The 23,643-nt window shown below is 48.5% G+C and overlaps 1 protein-coding gene across 3 annotated transcripts in view; it reads right to left on the bottom strand.

The window, feature by feature from the left end:
- Window positions 1–23,643, bottom strand: part of LOC135398809 (disintegrin and metalloproteinase domain-containing protein 10-like) — a 38,701-nt gene that overhangs the window by 8,182 nt on the left and 6,876 nt on the right. For 2 of the 3 annotated variants that reach the window (XM_064630293.1, XM_064630302.1), the window contains exons 3-7: window positions 19,762–19,883; window positions 5,787–6,031; window positions 4,906–5,247; window positions 2,720–2,912; window positions 2,189–2,373 (exon numbers count right to left, since the gene is read on the bottom strand). In XM_064630293.1, coding sequence (XP_064486363.1) covers window positions 2,189–2,373; window positions 2,720–2,912; window positions 4,906–5,247; window positions 5,787–6,031; window positions 19,762–19,883 — 1,087 coding nt within the window. The remainder of the gene's footprint in view (window positions 1–2,188; window positions 2,374–2,719; window positions 2,913–4,905; window positions 5,248–5,786; window positions 6,032–19,761; window positions 19,884–23,643) is intronic. The other variant, XM_064630311.1, reaches the window with a different exon arrangement.

The raw sequence follows: 23,643 nt of genomic DNA, 5'->3' as shown, positions 1-23,643 counted from the left end.
CATAGGGTGCGCAACAGCGTGGTCACCGGCGGCCATATTGGTGGGCCCAACGCGTCCTGTCGTCTGCATTTAGTTCAAGCGGGGCTGCCCGCTTTTTTTTTTCCTTTCAATTAAAGGGCATGTCATGCCAGTTTGTTGCAGTTTTGAGTACACTTCACTCACGGACACAGAGAGGGTGATATATTTTCACGGGTAAGGTTTCCATTTTGAGGAAAAATCGTGTTTATTCGTATCGCATGCACCTGACAACTCGGACTTGCTTGCATTGCTACTTCGCTGGTGCCATTACGTACTAAGAAATTATGTGTGACTGCTCCTATAAATATCAAAATCATGTATTTTCTATAAACAATGCGCTTGTGCTATACAGGTTCCCCTCACAGTCGCCCAGCCGTGCCGAAGAAGCGGATGCAGAACCTGCGCCAATATGCCAATATAAATAACCAATTTGTGAGGTAGGGTGGAAGTAAATAAACTGCTGTGTTAACCTCGTATGTGCAGTCGCTCCTACAGCATGTGTGATAAGTCATGCGTGTGCATGCACTTCGTGCACAGCGCTTCGAATTTCTGTAATGAAATACGCTGACAGCTGAACAACTGAAACGCACTCGTGACAACAACGTCATTTTAAGATGAGGAATGGGGAGTTCCATCGCCAGGGGCGGTATCTCTACCCCATAGATGGTGGTGATGTGGTGAATGAAATAATGAGCCCCTTATAAGGATCGAAGTGCTATTGTAGAACACACATGCACTCGTAGAACATACGATTATGGAAAAAGCCAAACGGGAACCATACAACACCAAATGAAAACCACACAATATCGAACGAAAACCACGGAACGCCACAGGAAAACCACACAATAATGAACGAAAACTACAGAACACCACAGGAAAACCATGTAACATACGAAAACCACAGAACACCACACGTGAACCGAACAACAGAGGAAAACCAAAAAAAAAGAGAAAAGAAAAACGGAACTACCCTACTATAACAAACAGTGTAAACCCTTTCTGGGCAAAAATAATTAATTTTATAGGCTTACATTTACCGAATTCCTTCATGCGTATGCTTCCCGTGCACGACACTAACGATCCCATATTCGGAGTACAGGCAGCAGGGAAGGAAAAGAAAGCAATTACCATTAAAAACTACAGGAACACCGCTGAAGCACGGTTGGAATACATCAGCACACTGATTGCTAATAAAAATGTGTGCTAAACAGCAATGAGGAGCGTGTAAAGTGCAATAAATGCTCCAAATCAGATCGCTTCCCATTGTTTCCTATGGGAGCAGCCTGCGCTATTGGGCACTGCAACATGGCGGCCGGAAGCCGCAACTCTCTCCCACGAGCCCCTCTCCTATGCGCGATCCAGCCTTTATACATAGAGATCAGTGGTTGTCACACTGTTATCCACTAAAACATTACGGTTCTGACGTGCTGCAGCTTTAGCGTGTCGCAGACTGTGCTTTCGAACGTTTTATACACGCAGAAAAATAACCGACCTTGGAGAGTTCTTTTTTTTAATTCCGTGTTAGCGCCGCGAAGCAACTGTGGCTATGAACGGCTTACAGACGTGGACAGATGGAGAGAGGACACCAGGAAGGAGCGGGGGACATGGGGAGGGCTATAGTATGTGTCCTGGGCCGACTTGAAGGGGAACTGTGCCGACATTCGTCTGGAAAGTCTGCCGGAAAACCCAGGGAAAACCCCAGACAGCGCAGCCGATGCGGGGATTCGAACCCGTGTCACCTGCCAGACTCGGCCTGGAAGGCGATCATCCTAACCACTATGCCACGGGAATTGGTCCGAGAGTTCTTCATGGTGCAAGAACTTTTCTCTGATCCTTTCCTATCTTCAAGAACGAAAGAGTGGCTAAGGCTTCGCGATCTCCTGGGTTTTTGAAGAACTTCTCAAAGGTGAAAAATACAGACAAGCTGAATAACTAACAAAGTTCTTTTTCGAACGGTTTTCTCTGTGCATGCCATAGCACTCTGTTGTGGAGTCGGTACACTTTGAGCTCGCTTATATTCACGTAACACCGATATGTACACGTGACACTATTCAGATGCATATCGTGGCCATTTCTTACATGTTTCTTGCAAAAATCCCAAGATGGGTCTTAACTAGAAGTTCTACATGCCGTTCAGTGACGTTCCAGAGAACATTGATACATGACATACCGAAGCCCCAAAGCTGTGTCCTAGTTCATGGGTGAATGTCATCTGGCTGACGTGTTCTGGGATCCGGGAATTCTGATTGAGGAAACTGATAACTCCAGTGTTAAGACTCAGCTTCCCTCTGTACTCAACGCTGACACCGGACGCCACCCCTGTCTGGAATCTCTCGCAGATGCCGCCCGACGATTCTGCCAAAAACAAATGCGGTCATTCGTCCGCCCATTCACACTGTCTCTGCATGAGTAAAATCAATTTCGATATTTATGGTTACTAGTTGGGCCCCCTCGGGGTTGTCAAGTCATTTTAGAACGGAGGGTCTAAGGCGGTTGATTCGGGATGTTTTATTACACACAACTTCCCAGTCTTCTCAGGCTTACTATGAGGGCAGGCCCTGTCCAGTTACCAAGGGCCGTTACCAGTCAGTGAGGTCTATAAGATTGTGGCCGCCTTCATTTAGTGCGGACTCAGGTTGAGCTTGATCTTCGTGACCATGACTAACGACACTTGGAAGTAGAAGCAACTTGTAGCTCTTACCATCAAGCTCCGCTACGTAAGCGAGGCCCAGCGTACCCCGAGAAAAATCGCGGTAAGTCCAAATGTAGGAAAGGCAGAAGCTGTCATGATTGATTCTGGATAGTTCGTGCAGCAAGTGCGATGCGTCCAGGTTGTCAGAGCAGAATCGTGAGGTACGAGCAGCTTCTCCTTCGCATGAATGGTGGTCTTTTATCTGTGAACGGGGCAGTTATACCATACAGTTACGCTGATGCACGTATGCTGTTTGGTGAGAAAAAATCAGCAGAAGACGTCATTCGCTACCGGACGCGGCCTTTCTGAGCTCGAGGAATAGTTTACATGCGGAAAGACAAAAACACGACGACGCTCAGTTCATCGTAACAGACTGGAGAGACATCAAATATAGAATATTATCCTGAAATATCAAAGTGTTCCCAGCTAGAGGGCTGTAAAATTAGCGCCCGGAACTATGTTCCCTTTGGTAGCGTGTCTTAACTGCTCTAGTGAAATAAATTTCGTATGAACTTCCCGTATCTTGATGATCGGGCCCTCGTTGATCTCTCGCTCGGTCAATCGCTGACGTGTCCAACTTCGTGCTGAACATGTGCTTTCGTTGCCGTGTTAAAACTTCATACTTTCCTAGAACGATGTCCGATTGGAATGGGCCATCTAGTAATACTGTTCATGCAAACTGTGTTGACACGTTTTATTCATTGTTACTCTCTTGCGGTCATTAATTTGTATGACGGTGGTGAACTGGGCAAGTTGGTATGGATCCATCGTAGTAAACTAGCACTGCAACGAGGACTGACAGGGGAGAAGACAAATACTGTGCTACAGAGTGTTTGTCTTCTCCCCTGTCAGTCCTCGTTGCAGTGCTAGTTTACTACGATGCATTACTTTGTAGTATCATTGTCGTGACGTGTTTGTATAACATTAATTTATATTGTCATATTCCTTTTCCTACCCCCCCCCCCGCTACTGTAATGCCTTCCTGCGAAAGGAGGTATGCGAACAAATAAATAAAAAATACGTCAAACATTCTCAGCGAAACAAAGTGTTGATGCTGCACAACATATATTTCCTGTCACCGCACCCCAATTCCGACGGCGAGAGCGAGAACGAGAAGCGAAGGCACGGAAATGTCAGCGTCGAACGAATTGTATAGAATAGTGTGTGTGTTTCGAGCACCACCACTTGGACCCCAAATGTATCTCGTATCTCGCTTCAACTCGATTCTCCTCCCTTTTGCCTTCCACCTGCAAAACTCTTTTCGAGGAAAACGGGGACAGCGAGCGCTCCTTGATAGCAATGGCGCTGAGTACCCTGCGGCCGGGGAAAAAAAGAGAAATAATTTCTTCAATTTAACAATATTCAATATTCAATTAACAATATTGCGCATTCTGATGGTTTTGTTGTTTTGTTCTGTGGAAACCATGCACTTCTAGTTGGATATTGCTATAAAAAAATTTCATCTGAAATACGTTCATGCTAAAGATTTTGGCCAATTAGCCGTATTCTCACTACACCTAAATTGTCGACAAAATGAGTGACACTTTCTTTATATTACAATGTACTCCTGCTTGGCTCCTGAGCTAGAGACCGCAATTATTTTTATAGAATATGGTAAAGTTTTGCAATCTTAACGTTGTTTCCTAGAGCCCTCGAAGTTCTATCACTAGAAATAGATCAACGAGGAAATGCATTATGAATTATGATACAGGAAGTTCGTAGGAAATTTCTTCAAATTTTGAACTTTTTCAGTGCAGCAGAACAGTCATGGCACGCTCTAAAATAGAACATGGGTCTTTGCTCTGGGCGCCAGTGCCGTGTAATACACGGCACTGCTGGGCGCTAAATTTAGAGGCCTGTAGCGACGGAACGCTTCGACATTTCAAGATAAGCTTCCGTATTTTGTATCCCTCTACCCCACAAAGCACCCGATTTTTTTTCTGAAAATCTCTGATGATTGAGCAACACTCCTGGACCAGTTGGCATGGAATGATCCACACGTAACACCTGGGAGCGTGGTAACTATGGACAAGGCAAAAGCACACTGCAACTGCCGCGATATGCGGTTATGTGCACCGTAAAAACTGTTTTTCGAGATTCCTGAGCACATGTTTTGTACTTCAAAGTAGGCATGTGCTGCGCAAAGAAAAAGCAGTTTCCATGCGACTGATAGCCCAAGCAATAAGGTCTCTTACTATGACTCGCTGGGCGTCGAACGAGATGTCTGTTATGCCGTAGAAGTCTGTGGACCTGAAAATCTCTGACGCTGTTGCAACGTGCGTGCTTACAAGTCCCGATATAGCTTCTCGTGTCTTGAAATCGTCACCCATGTCAAGCAAAAGGTATTCGTAGAGAGAGTGGTCAATCGTTATTTCCATATTGCAAACTCGCTTCACCACTTCTGTCTCCTGTCGGCGATTTCCCCGACGCGTTATGTTAGATGCAGAGGGCTTCCACATATGAGTGTCATAGTTGAAAAACCGTGGTTCTCCGGAAGTATCGGTGTATTCCTTGGACCACCGTTTAGGTCGTCGCCTCTGCAAGAGATGCAATCAGCTGACAAGTGTGTCGATTACAGGACAGATGGATGTGTTTTGAAGAGTAGAGAAAAGTGTTTCAAACATGCAGTGGTTCGACTATTATGAAACGGGTCCGTTTACGACCGCCAATTACAGACGGTTCTGCTATACTGTTCACCACATTGCACCATGAAATCAAATGAAGAGACCCTAAGAAATTATAATGTGAATAAATACAGTAGCATAGCTATAAAGGCTCCTTTCGTGATTTTTTTTTAACGTAGAAAAGAGTCTTTCAGTCGTTCAAGTCTTTCAGATGGTATACGTAGATGACACTTAAGTGACATTTCATATCATTTTTTTTTTTTTTTCGCTACGGAGCATAGCACGTCCGACAGCAGAGAGCCAGAAGACCTGCAAAGCAACCTTCGACGTCTACGACTCCTCCACCAATTCCGTCCTAACACTCTCAAACACGTCGGGCTTGGAGCTTCATAAAGAAATGTGTACATTCCAAGGCATTTTTTTTCTTGTATGCGCTTTTGCTTTATACTCACTTTGGAGCGGCTATGTCGATATCGTCGCTGAATGTCCTCCATCCATTCTTTGGTGATGCCGTGCAAGCCACAGCCGACACCTGGATAAGTGACGTCCTTCGCGGAGTAGATGATGGAATGGAAGCCACTGTCATTTTCGAGGTAACGGCTGGCCCGTTCCACGTAGTATTCTCCTGTGGCTGTTGTGATTCGGCCAAAGAATAGACCGTCAAGGATGTAGCCCGATACTCGGCTTTGCGTATCGCCTGTTTGTAAAGAGCCATGTGTTCAAGAAATCAACAGCAACGGGTCAAAACAATGTAAAACCGAAGTATACTTCAAACAGACACGCGTTATGCAGCAAGTAAGTCGTTCGTAACTGCCACAGCAACAAGCAGGACCGAGTAAGCAAGGTCGATTGGCAGACAGTTGATCCGGTTCTGTGCAAAGACAACATTACTTCCCCGGGACTTTTCCTTTACTTCCCAGTCTTTCGTCATTCGCGTTACGGGGGTTACATCGCGCACTTTCTGACAGTAAAGTACACTCATGACAAATTCCATTGAGAGCAAATGCAGTCCAACGACGGGTGTGGGTCAAGTGCTTACACTCCAGGCAGTGTCGTACAAGTCCCCAAATGGAATGCCAATCTGCCCTCCGCGTGGATAAAGCGCGTCCCGCAGAATGCATGCCGCTGTAACCTTCTGGGATTAGATCGGCCACGCGGTGTGCATACCGAAGTACCCACGCCAGGATTCCTCGGAACCGCGTCCTACTATGGATATAGTGCTTCTTTGCAGTAATGTCCCCAGAAATCGACCTCTGGGGTAGGGGGGTGTATATGTATGGTGAAGTCTTCGTTTGCCTAATTTTTGTGCGAACGAACTCCACAGCACGTTGATGGGATGTCGTTCTCCAGATGCGATTTTATTTTATATGTAAACAAATGTATTATATTGACATAATATCTCACGACGGACGCTCTAAACGAGTACTACAATATAGACGATGTACTCATACAAATATAAAAGGAACACAACATTGTCTCACGAGGCTGTGAAAACTGGATGCCAACGGCAGAAAAATGACAAAAACAACAACTTTATTTTATGATGATGATTGGGGAGTTTCATCGCCAGGGGCGATACTCTACCCAATTGCTGATGGTGGTAAAAATGAGACAAGAGAGCGTTGGTGATTGCGCAAAGGTGTGAAAATGGTGCTTATATTATACAGGGGTTAAAGGGATTGGAAAAGTTTGTTCCCAATTATATTGGAACAGTGCATGATACGGTCATATGCATGGCTACGACATTATCATCCAAGTTTTGAATGTCGTGTACAGCACAGGAACGTATTGGTAGAGCCAAGCTGTATTGGGCAATCTCAGAAATTTCAAAGGGGTTTTGCAAAAAACCTAGTAGCGTAATCCCTGCTTGTTTGTTAATACAGCACTATACCGTCCGCCGTACCGCTCTATACTGTATACACAAACCCGGAATAAGCTCTCAAACGTTCCCGTGTTCGTTTCTGCCTCGTTCCGCTCGTGTCGACCCCAGCGAATGCACGTAGACTGGTGGATCCGTATGGACGCTTTGACGCTGGGAGCAAATATTTTGCCTCCCATCCCCTCAATGAAGCATTCCACGCCGAACCTGGTTCCGACAATGGAGTAGCTTTTGCACTTTCCCGGAGCAAAACTTTGACACAGGTTCAGGTTTTTTCAGGTGCATGGGGGTGCCTGGCATACATATTAAAGCGAGAGCAGTATGATCTTAGGAGCGAGCGTTACGTTGTTTCTTATCGTAGAATATGCTTTAAGGCCAACCTCCATGGAGCGAATGTACAGCGAAAAAGCTGTGAACTTCGCTCAGCGTCGGATGCCCAGCGCGAGGCGTCAAAAACGTGAGCGTCCGCCGGCGATCTGCCCATGTGCCAAATAGCGCCCGCGATTCCGGAAGCGTCAACTGGGGATGAACACGAGGACGGCCAATCAAAGCGCTCTTCCACTACGTATCTGACGTATCTGCGCTAGCTGCTCTGCCTTGTCGTCTGCACGTGGTCGCCCGCTCTCGTGAGACGCCTTCTTGCTAGGGGGCTAGGGGGTACTGTCGTCTGCTCGCCTATTGCGCCGCTAGAACGCCAGGCATCCTCTGTCAAGAAACATGTTTTCCTTTCGCAGTATTGAATATGCATTTCGATACATTACTGCGCACACTTTTTTTACAGTTGGTGGATTTAGTTGCAAAATTAGTTACATTAAGTGCATTTTTTCTAGCAACTGATATCACTAAGCTTTCACCTGGCACTCTGGTAACAGTGACATCAGAGCATGACTTTCCGACAACGTCCGCTGGTTTTTCATCCCATGGGAGCTGGTACCGGCGAACGACTGGCTGCGGAACGCGCGTGGCAGTGTCCCGCGCGAACTTCGTTGCAAGAAATTCGCTCCATGGAGGTTGACCTTAACTGGCTCTGAGTGATCTCGTCGCGAGCATTCCCATCACATCCGTCGCACCACTTCCTTTATCACTGTACATGGAGCCGCTCCTAAAAAAGAAAAAACTGAAAATTGTGGCGGGCTCAGTTGTGTCCGAGCCGTAGTGTTTTACATGAAAACATCACGATCTCCGATTCCTTTGCTTCTTCGCTCCAAACTAGTTCGCCCCGAACAACACGGCGAAGGCGGCGCGTGGCGCCTGCCATCGCCGCAGAGCCTAGGGGTTCTCTGGTAGGCTCTGGCTCCTCCACGGTGCTGAGCCCCCCCCCCCCCCCTCTGGATGTCTTCCATCGTCTTTGTAGGTCACTTTCACACTCGCACAAGTCGAAGTTGCCACGCTGATAGAGGATAAGGGGGGGGGGGGATATGTTTAATAATAACAAAGAAGAGGAACGAGGGAAAGGTCAGCCAGACAGGGTGTCGGCTTGCTATTCCCCCAAAAAAATTAAGAATAATAAAAAAATCAAATAAGAATCAGAGAGAGAGTACCCAGGCGGGCACAGTCCGGTTCACAGGGCCACCAGTAGGTCGGTTGCAGCGAGGTAACGGAGGAGCAGTCTGGTGACTACGCACTGTCGGGCGCGACAATTTATGTTCATATATGCCGACAATCTGGCAAAATTTTGATATGTCAACATTGCAAATTTATAAAATTTTGGTTATTGTTGTTGAACCCGATACCGCTTAAGGTCAAGCGCAATAATTTCTCAAGCGCTTTCCAGCGACACCTTGGTCGGAGTCCTAGCTTCACGCGTTCGCAATATAGACTGCCCGCAAGGTACGCGTACCCCCATATATCCGTCTCTCTGGCACGCGCACGCCACACCCACAGATTGCGTCAGCCGCCGCAATGACCTAGTTAGCTTGAATCTTACACGTGTAAGCTATCTGGATTTAGTAGGTTTGTTGCTATAGGTTTATTACTCACCGAGTTATCGCGTCATGCAATTCGGCATAATCTCGTTGCATCGTAAATTTTAAACCACACCGAACTTGGACGTTTTCACGTCCAAACGTGAGTAGCATGAGCTGGCTTCACGTTGTTCGTCATCGTAGAGTACGTCTTCTGGTTGCGAGTGATTTCGTCGAGAGCGTCCCATCACGTCCGTTACACCGCTCCCTTCGCCACTGCACATCAAATGGCTGAAAAACGTGAGCATGAGCTGAAGAGTGAGCGTCACGTTGTTTCTTATCGTACAGTAAGTTTTCTGGCTGCGAGTGATTTCGTCGAGAGCGTCCCATCACGTCCGTTACACCGCTCCCTTCGCCACTGCACATCAAATGGCTGAAAAACGTGAGCATGAGCTGAAGAGTGAGCGTCACGTTGTTTCTTATCGTACAGTAAGTTTTCTGGTTGCGAGTGATTTCTTCGAGAGCGTCCCATCACGTCCGTTACACCGCTCCCTTCGCCACTGCACATCAAATGGCTGAAAAACGTGAGCATGAGCTGAAGAGTGAGCGTCACGTTGTTTCTTATCGTACAGTAAGTTTTCTGGCTGCGAGTGATTTCGTCGAGAGCGTCCCATCACGTCCGTTACACCGCTCCCTTCGCCACTGCACATCAAATGGCTGAAAAACGTGAGCATGAGCTGAAGAGTGAGCGTCACGTTGTTTCTTATCGTACAGTAAGCTTTCTGGCTGCAAGTGATTTCGTCGAGAGCGTCCCATCACGTCCGTTACACCGCCCCCTTCGCCACTGCACATCAAATGGCTGAAAAACGTGAGCATGAGCTGAAGAGTGAGCGTCACGTTGTTTCTTATCGTACAGTAAGTTTTCTGGCTGCAAGTGATTTCGTCGAGAGCGTCCCATCACGTCCGTTACACCGCTCCCTTCGCCACTGCACATCAAATGACTGAAAAACGTGAGCATGAGCTGAAGAGTTAGCGTCACGTTGTTTCTTATCGTACAGTAAGCTTTCTGGCTGCAAGTGATTTCGTCGAGAGCGTCCCATCACGTCCGTTACACCGCTCCCTTCGCCACTGCACATCAAATGGCTGAAAAACGTGAGCATGAGCTGAAGAGTGAGCGTCACGTTGTTTCTTATCGTACAGTAAGTTTTCTGGCTGCAAGTGATTTCGTCGAGAGCGTCCCATCACGTCCGTTACACCGCTCCCTTCGCCACTGCACATCAAATGGCTGAAAAACGTGAGCATGAGCTGAAGAGTGAGCGTCACGTTGTTTCTTATCGTACAGTAAGCTTTCTGGCTGCAAGTGATTTCGTCGAGAGCGTCCCATCACGTTCGTTACACCGCTCCCTTCGCCACTGCACATCAAATGGCTGAAAAACGTGAGCATGAGCTGAAGAGTGAGCGTCACGTTGTTTCTTATCGTACAGTAAGCTTTCTGGCTGCAAGTGATTTCGTCGAGAGCGTCCCATCACGTCCGTTACACCGCTCCCTTCGCCACTGCACATCAAATGGCTGAAAAACGTGAGCATGAGCTGAAGAGTGAGCGTCACGTTGTTTCTTATCGTACAGTAAGCTTTCTGGCTGCAAGTGATTTCGTCGAGAGCGTCCCATCACGTCCGTTACACCGCTCCCTTCGCCACTGCACATCAAATGGCTGAAAAACGTGAGCATGAGCTGAAGAGTGAGCGTCACGTTGTTTCTTATCGTACAGTAAGCTTTCTGGCTGCAGGTGATTTCGTCGAGAGCGTCCCATCACGTCCGTTACACCGCTCCCTTCGCCACTGCACATCAAATGGCTGAAAAACGTGAGCATGAGCTGAAGAGTGAGCGTCACGTTGTTTCTTATCGTACAGTAAGCTTTCTGGCTGCAAGTGATTTCGTCGAGAGCGTCCCATCACGTCCGTTACACCGCTCCCTTCGCCACTGCACATCAAATGGCTGAAAAACGTGAGCATGAGCTGAAGAGTGAGCGTCACGTTGTTTCTTATCGTACAGTCAGCTTTCTGGCTGCAAGTGATTTCGTCGAGAGCGTCCCATCACGTCCGTTACACCGCTCCCTTCGCCACTGCACATCAAATGGCTGAAAAACGTGAGCATGAGCTGAAGAGTGAGCGTCACGTTGTTTCTTATCGTACAGTAAGCTTTCTGGCTGCAAGTGATTTCGTCGAGAGCGTCCCATCACGTCCGTTACACCGCTCCCTTCGCCACTGCACATCAAATGGCTGAAAAACGTGAGCGTGAGCTGAAGAGTGAGCGTCACGTTGTTTCTTATCGTACAGTAAGCTTTCTGGCTGCAAGTGATTTCGTCGAGAGCGTCCCATCACGTCCGTTACACCGCTCCCTTCGCCACTGCACATCAAATGGCTGAAAAACGTGAGCATGAGCTGAAGAGTAAGCGTCACGTTGTTTCTTATCGTACAGTAAGCTTTCTGGCTGCAAGTGATTTCGTCGAGAGCGTCCCATCACGTCCGTTACACCGCTCCCTTCGCCACTGCACATAAAATGGCCGAAAAACGTGTGCAGTGTGAGCTGAAGAGTGGGCTTCACGTTGTTCCTTATCGTAGAGTACGTCTTCTGGTTGCGAGTGAGTTCGTCGAGAGAGTCCCGTCACGTCCGTTACACCGCTCCCTTCGCCACTGCGCATAAAATGGCTGAAAAACGTGTGCAGTGTGAGCTGAAGAGTGGGCTTCACGTTGTTCCTTATCGTAGAGTACGTCTTCTGGTTGCGAGTGATTTCGTCGAGAGCGTCCCATCACGTCCGTTACACCGCTCCCTTCGCCACTGCACATAAAATGGCCGAAAAATGTGTGCAGTGTGAGCTGAAGAGTGGGCTTCACGTTGTTCCTTATCGTAGAGTACGTCTTCTGGTTGCGAGTGATTTCGTCGAGAGCGTCCCATCACGTCCGTTACACCGCTCCCTTCGCCACTGCACATCAAATGGCTGAAAAACGTGAGCATGAGCTGAAGAGTGAGCGTCACGTTGTTTCTTATCGTACAGTCAGCTTTCTGGCTGCAAGTGATTTCGTCGAGAGCGTCCCATCACGTCCGTTACACCGCTCCCTTCGCCACTGCACATCAAATGGCTGAAAAACGTGAGCATGAGCTGAAGAGTGAGCGTCACGTTGTTTCTTATCGTACAGTAAGCTTTCTGGCTGCAAGTGATTTCGTCGAGAGCGTCCCATCACGTCCGTTACACCGCTCCCTTCGCCACTGCACATCAAATGGCTGAAAAACGTGAGCGTGAGCTGAAGAGTGAGCGTCACGTTGTTTCTTATCGTACAGTAAGCTTTCTGGCTGCAAGTGATTTCGTCGAGAGCGTCCCATCACGTCCGTTACACCGCTCCCTTCGCCACTGCACATCAAATGGCTGAAAAACGTGAGCATGAGCTGAAGAGTAAGCGTCACGTTGTTTCTTATCGTACAGTAAGCTTTCTGGCTGCAAGTGATTTCGTCGAGAGCGTCCCATCACGTCCGTTACACCGCTCCCTTCGCCACTGCACATAAAATGGCCGAAAAACGTGTGCAGTGTGAGCTGAAGAGTGGGCTTCACGTTGTTCCTTATCGTAGAGTACGTCTTCTGGTTGCGAGTGAGTTCGTCGAGAGAGTCCCGTCACGTCCGTTACACCGCTCCCTTCGCCACTGCACATAAAATGGCTGAAAAACGTGTGCAGTGTGAGCTGAAGAGTGGGCTTCACGTTGTTCCTTATCGTAGAGTACGTCTTCTGGTTGCGAGTGATTTCGTCGAGAGCGTCCCATCACGTCCGTTACACCGCTCCCTTCGCCACTGCACATAAAATGGCCGAAAAATGTGTGCAGTGTGAGCTGAAGAGTGGGCTTCACGTTGTTCCTTATCGTAGAGTACGTCTTCTGGTTGCGAGTGATTTCGTCGAGAGCGTCCCATCACGTCCGTTACACCGCTCCCTTCGCCACTGCACATCAAATGGCTGAAAAACGTGAGCATGAGCTGAAGAGTGAGCGTCACGTTGTTTCTTATCGTACAGTCAGCTTTCTGGCTGCAAGTGATTTCGTCGAGAGCGTCCCATCACGTCCGTTACACCGCTCCCTTCGCCACTGCACATCAAATGGCTGAAAAACGTGAGCATGAGCTGAAGAGTGAGCGTCACGTTGTTTCTTATCGTACAGTAAGCTTTCTGGCTGCAAGTGATTTCGTCGAGAGCGTCCCATCACGTCCGTTACACCGCTCCCTTCGCCACTGCACATCAAATGGCTGAAAAACGTGAGCGTGAGCTGAAGAGTGAGCGTCACGTTGTTTCTTATCGTACAGTAAGCTTTCTGGCTGCAAGTGATTTCGTCGAGAGCGTCCCATCACGTCCGTTACACCGCTCCCTTCGCCACTGCACATCAAATGGCTGAAAAACGTGAGCATGAGCTGAAGAGTAAGCGTCACGTTGTTTCTTATCGTACAGTAAGCTTTCTGGCTGCAAGTGATTTCGTCGAGAGCGTCCCATCACGTCCGTTACACCGCTCCCTTCGCCACTGCACATAAAATGGCCGAAAAACGTGTGCAGTGTGAGCTGAAGAGTGGGCTTCACGTTGTTCCTTATCGTAGAGTACGTCTTCTGGTTGCGAGTGAGTTCGTCGAGAGAGTCCCGTCACGTCCGTTACACCGCTCCCTTCGCCACTGCGCATAAAATGGCTGAAAAACGTGTGCAGTGTGAGCTGAAGAGTGGGCTTCACGTTGTTCCTTATCGTAGAGTACGTCTTCTGGTTGCGAGTGATTTCGTCGAGAGCGTCCCATCACGTCCGTTACACCGCTCCCTTCGCCACTGCACATAAAATGGCCGAAAAATGTGTGCAGTGTGAGCTGAAGAGTGGGCTTCACGTTGTTCCTTATCGTAGAGTACGTCTTCTGGTTGCGAGTGATTTCGTCGAGAGCGTCCCATCACGTCCGTTACACCGCTCCCTTCGCCACTGCGCATAAAATGGCTGAAAAACGTGTGCAGTGTGAGCTGAAGAGTGAGCGTTACGTTATTTCTTATCGTAGAATATGTTTTCTGGCTGCGAGTGATTTCGTCGAGAGAGTCCCGTCACGTCCGTTACACCGATCCCTTTGCCACTGCACATAAAGTGGCTGAAAAACGTGTGCAGTGTGAGCTGATGAGTGGGCTTCACGTTGTTCCTTATCGTAGAATATGTTTTCCGGCTGCGAGTGATTTGTTCGAGAGCGTCCCATCACGTCCTTTACACCGCTCCCTTCGCCACTGCACATAAAATGGCTGTAAAACGTGTGCACTATGACCTGAAGAATAAGCGTTACGTTATTCCTTATCGTAGAATATGTTTTCCGGCTGCGAGTGATTTGTTCGAGAGCGTCCCATCACGTCCTTTACACCGCTCCCTTCGCCACTGCACATAAAATGGCTGTAAAACGTGTGCACTATGACCTGAAGAATAAGCGTTACGTTATTCCTTATCGTAGAATATGTTTTCCGGCTGCGAGTGATTTGTTCGAGAGCGTCCCATCACGTCCTTTACACCGCTCCCTTCGCCACTGCACATAAAATGGCTGAAAAATGTGTGCCGTGTGAGCTGAAGAGTGAGCGTTACGTCATTTCTTATCGTAGAATATGTTTTCTGGCTGCGAGTGATTTTGTCGAGAGAGTCCCGTCACGTCCGTTACACCGCTCCCTTCGCCACTGCACATAAAATGGCTGAAAAACGTGTGCACTATGACCTGAAGAATAAGCGTTACGTTATTCCTTATCGTAGAATATGTTTTCCGGCTGCGAGTGATTTGTTCGAGAGCGTCCCATCACGTCCTTTACACCGCTCCCTTCGCCACTGCACATAAATTGACTGAAAAACGTGTGCCGTGTGAGCTGAAGAGTGAGCGTTACGTCATTTCTTATCGTTGAATATGTTTTCTGGCTGCGAGTGATTTTGTCGAGAGAGTCCCGTCACGTCCGTTACACCGATCCCTTTGCCACTGCACATAAAATGGCTGAAAAACGTGTGCCGTGTGAGCTGAAGAGTGAGCGTTCGTCATTTCTTATCGTAGAATATGTTTTCTGGCTGCGAGTGATTTTGTCGAGAGAGTCCCGTCACGTCCGTTACACCGCTCCCTTCGCCACTGCACATAAAATGGCTGAAAAACGTGTGCACTATGACCTGAAGAATAAGCGTTACGTTATTCCTTATCGTAGAATATGTTTTCCGGCTGCGAGTGATTTGTTCGAGAGCGTCCCATCACGTCCTTTACACCGCTCCCTTCGCCACTGCACATAAATTGGCTGAAAAACGTGTGCCGTGTGAGCTGAAGAGTGAGCGTTACGTCATTTCTTATCGTAGAATATGTTTTCTGGCTGCGAGTGATTTTGTCGAGAGAGTCCCGTCACGTCCGTTACACCGATCCCTTTGCCAATGCACATAAAGTGGCTGAAAAACGTGTGCAGTGTGAGCTGATGAGTGGGCTTCACGTTGTTCCTTATCGTAGAATATGTTTTCCGGCTGCGAGTGATTTGTTCGAGAGCGTCCCATCACGTCCTTTACACCGCTCCCTTCGCCACTGCGCATAAAATGGCTGAAAAACGTGTGCAGTGTGAGCTGAAGAGTGAGCGTTACCTCATTTCTTATCGTAGAATATGTTTTCTGGCTGCGAGTGATTTCGTCGAGAGCGTCCCATCACGTCCGTTACACCGCTCCCTTCGCCACTGCGCTTGAAATGGCTGAAAAACGTGTGCAGTGTGAGCTGAAGAGTGAGCGTTACCTCATTTCTTATCGTAGAATATGTTTTCTGGCTGCGAGTGATTTCGTCGAGAGCATCCCATCACGTCCGTTACACCGCTCCCTTCGCTACTGCACATAAAATGGCTGAAAAACGTGTGCCGTGTGAGCTGAAGAGTGAGCGTTACGTCATTTCTTATCGTAGAATATGTTTTCTGGCTGCGAGTGATTTCGTCGAGAGCGTCCCACCACGTCCGTTACACCGCTCCCTTCGCCACTGCACATAAAATAGCTGAAAAACGTGTGCACTATGACCTGAAGAATAAGCGTTACGTTATTCCTTATCGTAGAATATGTTTTCCGGCTGCGAGTGATTTGTTCGAGAGCGTCCCATCACGTCCTTTACACCGCTCCCTTCGCCACTGCGCATAAATTGGCTGAAAAACGTGTGCCGTGTGAGCTGAAGAGTGAGCGTTACGTCATTTCTTATCGTAGAATATGTTTTCTGGCTGCGAGTGATTTTGTCGAGAGAGTCCCGTCACGTCCGTTACACCGATCCCTTTGCCAATGCACATAAAGTGGCTGAAAAACGTGTGCAGTGTGAGCTGATGAGTGGGCTTCACGTTGTTCCTTATCGTAGAATATGTTTTCCGGCTGCGAGTGATTTGTTCGAGAGCGTCCCATCACGTCCTTTACACCGCTCCCTTCGCCACTGTACATAAAATGGCTGAAAAACGTGTGCAGTGTGAGCTGAAGAGTGAGCGTTACGTTATTTCTTATCGTAGAATGTGTTTTCTGGCTGCGAGTGATTTCGTCGAGAGCGTCCCATCACGTCCGTTACACCGCTCCCTTCGCTACTGCACATAAAATGGCTGAAAAACGTATGCAGTATGAGCTGAAGAGTGAGCGTTACGTCATTTCTTATCGTAGAATATGTTTTCTGGCTGCGAGTGATTTCGTCGAGAGCGTCCCATCACGTCCGTTACACCGATCCCTTCGCCACTGCGCATAAAATGACTGAAAAACGTGTGCAGTGTGAGCTGAAGAGTGAGCGTTCGTCATTTCTTATCGTAGAATATGTTTTCTGGCTGCGAGTGATTTTGTCGAGAGAGTCCCGTCACGTCCGTTACACCGCTCCCTTCGCCACTGCACATAAAATGGCTGAAAAACGTGTGCACTATGACCTGAAGAATAAGCGTTACGTTATTCCTTATCGTAGAATATGTTTTCCGGCTGCGAGTGATTTGTTCGAGAGCGTCCCATCACGTCCTTTACACCGCTCCCTTCGCCACTGCACATAAATTGGCTGAAAAACGTGTGCCGTGTGAGCTGAAGAGTGAGCGTTACGTCATTTCTTATCGTAGAATATGTTTTCTGGCTGCGAGTGATTTTGTCGAGAGAGTCCCGTCACGTCCGTTACACCGATCCCTTTGCCAATGCACATAAAGTGGCTGAAAAACGTGTGCAGTGTGAGCTGATGAGTGGGCTTCACGTTGTTCCTTATCGTAGAATATGTTTTCCGGCTGCGAGTGATTTGTTCGAGAGCGTCCCATCACGTCCTTTACACCGCTCCCTTCGCCACTGCGCATAAAATGGCTGAAAAACGTGTGCAGTGTGAGCTGAAGAGTGAGCGTTACCTCATTTCTTATCGTAGAATATGTTTTCTGGCTGCGAGTGATTTCGTCGAGAGCGTCCCATCACGTCCGTTACACCGCTCCCTTCGCCACTGCGCTTGAAATGGCTGAAAAACGTGTGCAGTGTGAGCTGAAGAGTGAGCGTTACCTCATTTCTTATCGTAGAATATGTTTTCTGGCTGCGAGTGATTTCGTCGAGAGCATCCCATCACGTCCGTTACACCGCTCCCTTCGCTACTGCACATAAAATGGCTGAAAAACGTGTGCCGTGTGAGCTGAAGAGTGAGCGTTACGTCATTTCTTATCGTAGAATATGTTTTCTGGCTGCGAGTGATTTCGTCGAGAGCGTCCCACCACGTCCGTTACACCGCTCCCTTCGCCACTGCACATAAAATAGCTGAAAAACGTGTGCACTATGACCTGAAGAATAAGCGTTACGTTATTCCTTATCGTAGAATATGTTTTCCGGCTGCGAGTGATTTGTTCGAGAGCGTCCCATCACGTCCTTTACACCGCTCCCTTCGCCACTGCGCATAAATTGGCTGAAAAACGTGTGCCGTGTGAGCTGAAGAGTGAGCGTTACGTCATTTCTTATCGTAGAATATGTTTTCTGGCTGCGAGTGATTTTGTCGAGAGAGTCCCGTCACGTCCGTTACACCGATCCCTTTGCCAATGCACATAAAGTGGCTGAAAAACGTGTGCAGTGTGAGCTGATGAGTGGGCTTCACGTTGTTCCTTATCGTAGAATATGTTTTCCGGCTGCGAGTGATTTGTTCGAGAGCGTCCCATCACGTCCTTTACACCGCTCCCTTCGCCACTGTACATAAAATGGCTGAAAAACGTGTGCAGTGTGAGCTGAAGAGTGAGCGTTACGTTATTTCTTATCGTAGAATGTGTTTTCTGGCTGCGAGTGATTTCGTCGAGAGCGTCCCATCACGTCCGTTACACCGCTCCCTTCGCTACTGCACATAAAATGGCTGAAAAACGTATGCAGTATGAGCTGAAGAGTGAGCGTTACGTCATTTCTTATCGTAGAATATGTTTTCTGGCTGCGAGTGATTTCGTCTAGAGCGTCCCATCACGTCCGTTACACCGATCCCTTCGCCACTGCGCATAAAATGACTGAAAAACGTGTGCAGTGTGAGCTGAAGAGTGAGCGTTACGTTATTTCTTATCGTAGAATGTGTTTTCTGGCTGCGAGTGATTTCGTCGAGAGCGTCCCATCACGTCCTTTACACCGCTCCCTTCGCCACTGTACATAAAATGGCTGAAAAACGTGTGCAGTGTGAGCTGAAGAGTGAGCGTTACGTTATTTCTTATCGTAGAATGTGTTTTCTGGCTGCGAGTGATTTCGTCGAGAGCGTCCCATCACGTCCGTTACACCGCTCCCTTCGCTACTGCACATAAAATGGCTGAAAAACGTATGCAGTATGAGCTGAAGAGTGAGCGTTACGTCATTTCTTATCGTAGAATATGTTTTCTGGCTGCGAGTGATTTCGTCGAGAGCGTCCCATCACGTCCGTTACACCGCTCCCTTCGCCACTGCGCATAAAATGACTGAAAAACGTGTGCAGTGTGAGCTGAAGAGTGAGCGTTACGTCATTTCTTATCGTAGAATATATTTTCTGGCTGCGAGTGATTTCGTCGAGAGCGTCCCATCACGTCCGTTACACCGCTCCCTTCGCTACTGCACATAAAATGGCTGAAAAACGTATGCAGTATGAGCTGAAGAGTGAGCGTTATGTTGTCTTTTATCATAGAATATGCTTCCTGGCTGAGAGTGATTTCGTCAACTGTGAATAACTGTCGGTAAGCGTTTGACCACACATACGAATCACAGAGAACAGTCCGTGATTTTTCAGAAGCAGGTGTAGCCTCAACACGGACGTCAGTGAAATTTTCTTGCTTTTTTTATTTGCTTTGGTACAGCTTGGGACAAAAGTTTACGGAACACCGGGGTCTCGCATTTGTAGATTGGGTTGACACCCAAGCAGCCAACAGGAACGGACACAGATACAAGGAGATGGACAGAATAACCGGTCACACGTTTCTTATTTGAACTCCCCGTGATAGCTAGCACGAGACCGCTGTGATGAAGAAATACGCAAGTGCTGTGTTCCGTAAACTTTTGTCCCAAGCTGTACAACGGTGCTACCACCTTCATACTCTGTTGAGCCATTGTGGCATAGTGTGCATATACCAACAAAATTCGATGAAAACCGTACGCCTGATAGACGACGAATCGAATTCGAAAAGCGTATCTACTCACCCATTAAATATCCTGAATAAATATGATCAAGACTAGTCTGAACCCTGCCTTCACTCGAAGTTTCCATTACAAAATCTGGAGAGAAGCTCGATCGATCTCTTTGGAGGCTCAGATGAAAGTGTCTGCAGAAAAGTCAGATCAGTGCTTTATTTAATGCGAACTCCGAAGAGATGCACGACTTCTAAATACAAGGGTCATTCACGGTTGACCGAGACGTTTGCTCGAGAAAAATCAGTGAGTAATAAACTTTCGGAGGACGAAGTGCAATTGTTCTGCCTTCGTGGCTATGTATCCCACTGTAACCAGAGCTACTATTTGAACTCCGTCTCGGCCGCCCCTTACGCGGTGCCTCTCCGAGGTGTAAGGTGCCTTCATGGGCATGCTCCACCGTAACTGGAGCCACCTTTTGGACCTCGTCTCGGGCACCCCTTACGCGGTGCCTCTCCGAGGTGTAAGGTGCAAGAATTTCAGTTGTGTTTTGTGAGGCGTGGCAGTAAGTCGCTTCCGAATGCTACAGTCTTTTTACCGCATAGCAACGCATTGCATCGATCGTGCATCATATTGCATAGCTGGATATAATCACATGTACGTCTATGTATGCTTACGTCGGTTTAAGCTGTCCGATTAAACGTGTGTTTTGCAACAAACATGTGTTGAGATCGGAATAGTAAAAAGACTGCATTCCCACGGCGCTTCTCCACGGCGACTGCTCTGCGAGGATTACGCCATCGTATCATGGAACACGGCTCCAACGACAACGTTCTGGATGAACCTGCAACTGACGGAGCACAGCAAGACGCTCGTCCGAAACGCAAGGTGAGCTTGTCGTTGAAAGCTTTGGAAATGTTTGAAAGTGACAAGGAAGATTTCGTAGACAAGCTGGACAATGCATGGAGCGAAACGGAGCTATGCTTGTCGCGTGTTTCTGCAGCTACGTCTTCTGACGTCATACAACGAACTCTAGATGGACTTGGGTTCAGCTTCAACAAGTATCGTCTTGTCTCTGAAAGATATTTCACCTTTCTCACGCGGATTCGCACGGAGGCGAGCCTGCAAGAACGAGATGTACAGAGGTCAATTGACGAAGCACGCGAAGGTTTAGTGGGGAAGGCAACTACTGAAGCAAGGCAACGCCTGGAGGTTCTTCTGGAAACCGCTTCGGTTCATTCTAACGCCTCCAGACACTCCGTATCGTCAAGACAATCTATAATGTCTATACAGTCGAGCGCCATGTCGGTAGGTGCATCAGCAGCAAGGGCAAGAGCTGATGCAGAAGCTGCGAAGATCAGATCTGCTTACGGCAAAAAGGAGGTAGAAATGAAGCTTCGTAGAGCCCAAATTGAAGAGGAAGAACAAGTGACAGCCGCTATCGCGAGGCGAAAGAAAGCAGAATTGGAAGCAAGCATTCAACTACTTCAGGGAGAAAAGGAAGCCAATGCAGCTGAGGCGCAAGCAAGGTCACTAGAGGCAGCTGCAGACACCAGCACCGACGCTGTGAACTTTGGGGAGGGTACAGAAGTCCCTACCCAAGCAGTCGAAGACTCAAGTCGGCACCTGCCGAAAACGGTTCAAGGTGCTTCCACGCTGGACGGACAAGCCTCACAGGGTGAGCAGCTCCACGAAGCCCAAGATGCCGAGCGCAAACACACACATCGAGCTCAAGCTTACACGGGATCAGGTCTACGCAGTTATCCAAACGCAAGTCTGCAAACGGATACTGTGCAACAGGCTCATTACCCAAGTGCGCCCGATGCTGTCACACAATGGCTCGAAGTGGGCTCTCCTGCTCTCCCGAATCCCCTTGCCCCTAGCTTCGCCCCCGCGGGACAACGGCTAGAACGGAGTCCTCCACGCGCCACTTCACGTGCTCAATGCCAAGAATCTGAAACGACTAGTACTTGGTACGACCCTGTTCGCCGGACGGCTGAGCCCACAGGAACTGTCGACAGAACAATGACAGACTTGGCCAAGTTTCTCGTCCGCCGAGAACTGGTGAACAGCGGTCTCACCAAATTCGACGATTCTCCTGAGAACTACATGTCATGGAAATCTTCCTTCAAGAACGCTATCGACAACCTGGACGTCACAGCAAGCGAAGAACTTGATCTCCTAGTGAAATGGCTGGGAAATGAATCCTCGAAACATGTCAAGCGACTGAGATCGGTACATGTGAACAACCCTCTTGCTGGTCTCAGCATGGCGTGGCAAAGGCTTGATGAGTGCTACGGAAGTCCCGAAGCCATCGAGAACGCCCTGCTGAAGAGACTTGAGGGTTTCCCAAGGATTCCAAACAGTGACCATCGCAAGCTACGAGAACTTGGTGACCTACTTTTGGAACTAGAATCGGCAAAGATGGATCGTCGCTTGAAGGGACTCAGTTACCTGGACACTGCTCGTGGTGTGAACCCGATCGTGGAGAAGCTACCGTACGGCCTTCAAGAGAAATGGATCACACATGGGTCAAGATACAAGGAAGAAAATGAGGTGACCTTTCCTCCATTTGCCGTTTTCTCAAAGTTTGTACGGGACATAGCCAAGGCCAAAAACGACCCAAGCTTCCTCCTTGCGCCCCCTCGTACATTCCGTTCAAGTGACGACAGAGCCACGTCCAGGAACCCCGGCAACAAAACGTCAGTAGCTGTCAACAAAACAGAAGTTCAGTCAACGACAGCTAACCCTGAATTCGCTGCAGCTGGAGCTAAGAGAACCAAAGATCCCGGCAAAGACTGCCCTCTTCATCGCAAGCCACATCCACTAAATAAATGCCGAGGCTTCCGGCGAAAGCCTCTGGCTGAACGAAGAGCCTTGCTGAGAGAGTTGGGAATCTGCTTCAGATGTTGCTTGACATCAGATCACCTGTCCAGAGACTGCGGTGAAGTGATAAAGTGCATGGTGTGCGGCAGCGACAGACACTGTTCCGCCCTTCACCCAGAGTCCCTTGTTCCAGACCAACCCCTGTTTACAGGGGATACCCGGCACGGCGGGGAGGACAACGCTCAGCCTGAGCAACCCAACGTAACGTCAAGTTGCACGAACGTGTGCGGGAGCAGCTCAAGGAGTACATCTTGTTCGAAGATATGCTTGGTCAAGGTGCATCCAAAGGGTCAACCAGACTTGTCATTCAGGATGTACGCTGTTCTGGATGATCAGAGCAATAGGTCACTTGCAAAGCCAAGGTTCTTCGACATGTTCGGTGTGCATGCGGACCAATCGCCATACACGATCAAGACATGCGCAGGCATAACTGAGACAACAGGACGACGTGCAAACGGATATGTGGTTGAGTCTCTCGACGGACGCATACGTGTTCCACTCCCAACACTCATTGAGTGCACTCAGATGCCTGATGACAGGAACGAAATTCCAACACCACAGGTGGCGCAGAACCATGCGCACTTGAGGAAGATAGCAGGCTTAATCCCGCCCTTGGACGACAACGCCGATATACTGCTTCTTCTCGGTAGAGACATCCTGCAGGTGCACAAGGTACGTCAACAGATGAACGGTCCAAACAACGCTCCCTATGCTCAGCGACTGGATCTCGGCTGGGTGATAGTAGGTGATGCCTGCATCAGTGGAGTCCGGAAGCCGAATAGCGTCAGTACCTTCACCACCACATTGCTTGAAAACGGCAGGGCAAGCACCTTCATTCCGTGCCCAAGTCACATTCACATCAAGGAAAAGGTTGTACAGGACGGACAGACAGTCACCACGGCGACACACGTCACGGGACTGAACGACATCGCCTCGAGCACTGAGGAGTTAGTGGATCCCATCTTCGAGACTTCGAAGCATGATAGCATGCTTGCTCTATCGATTGAAGACAAACGTTTCCTCGAAATTATGAACAAGGGATTCGCTAAAGGTGAAGACAACAGCTGG

This window comes from Ornithodoros turicata, chromosome 1, assembly GCF_037126465.1.
Source record: "Ornithodoros turicata isolate Travis chromosome 1, ASM3712646v1, whole genome shotgun sequence".
NCBI lineage: Eukaryota > Metazoa > Arthropoda > Arachnida > Ixodida > Argasidae > Ornithodoros > Ornithodoros turicata.
The sequence above is the reverse complement of the archived record's forward strand: the minus strand, read 5'-3'. Positions and strand labels throughout refer to the sequence as shown.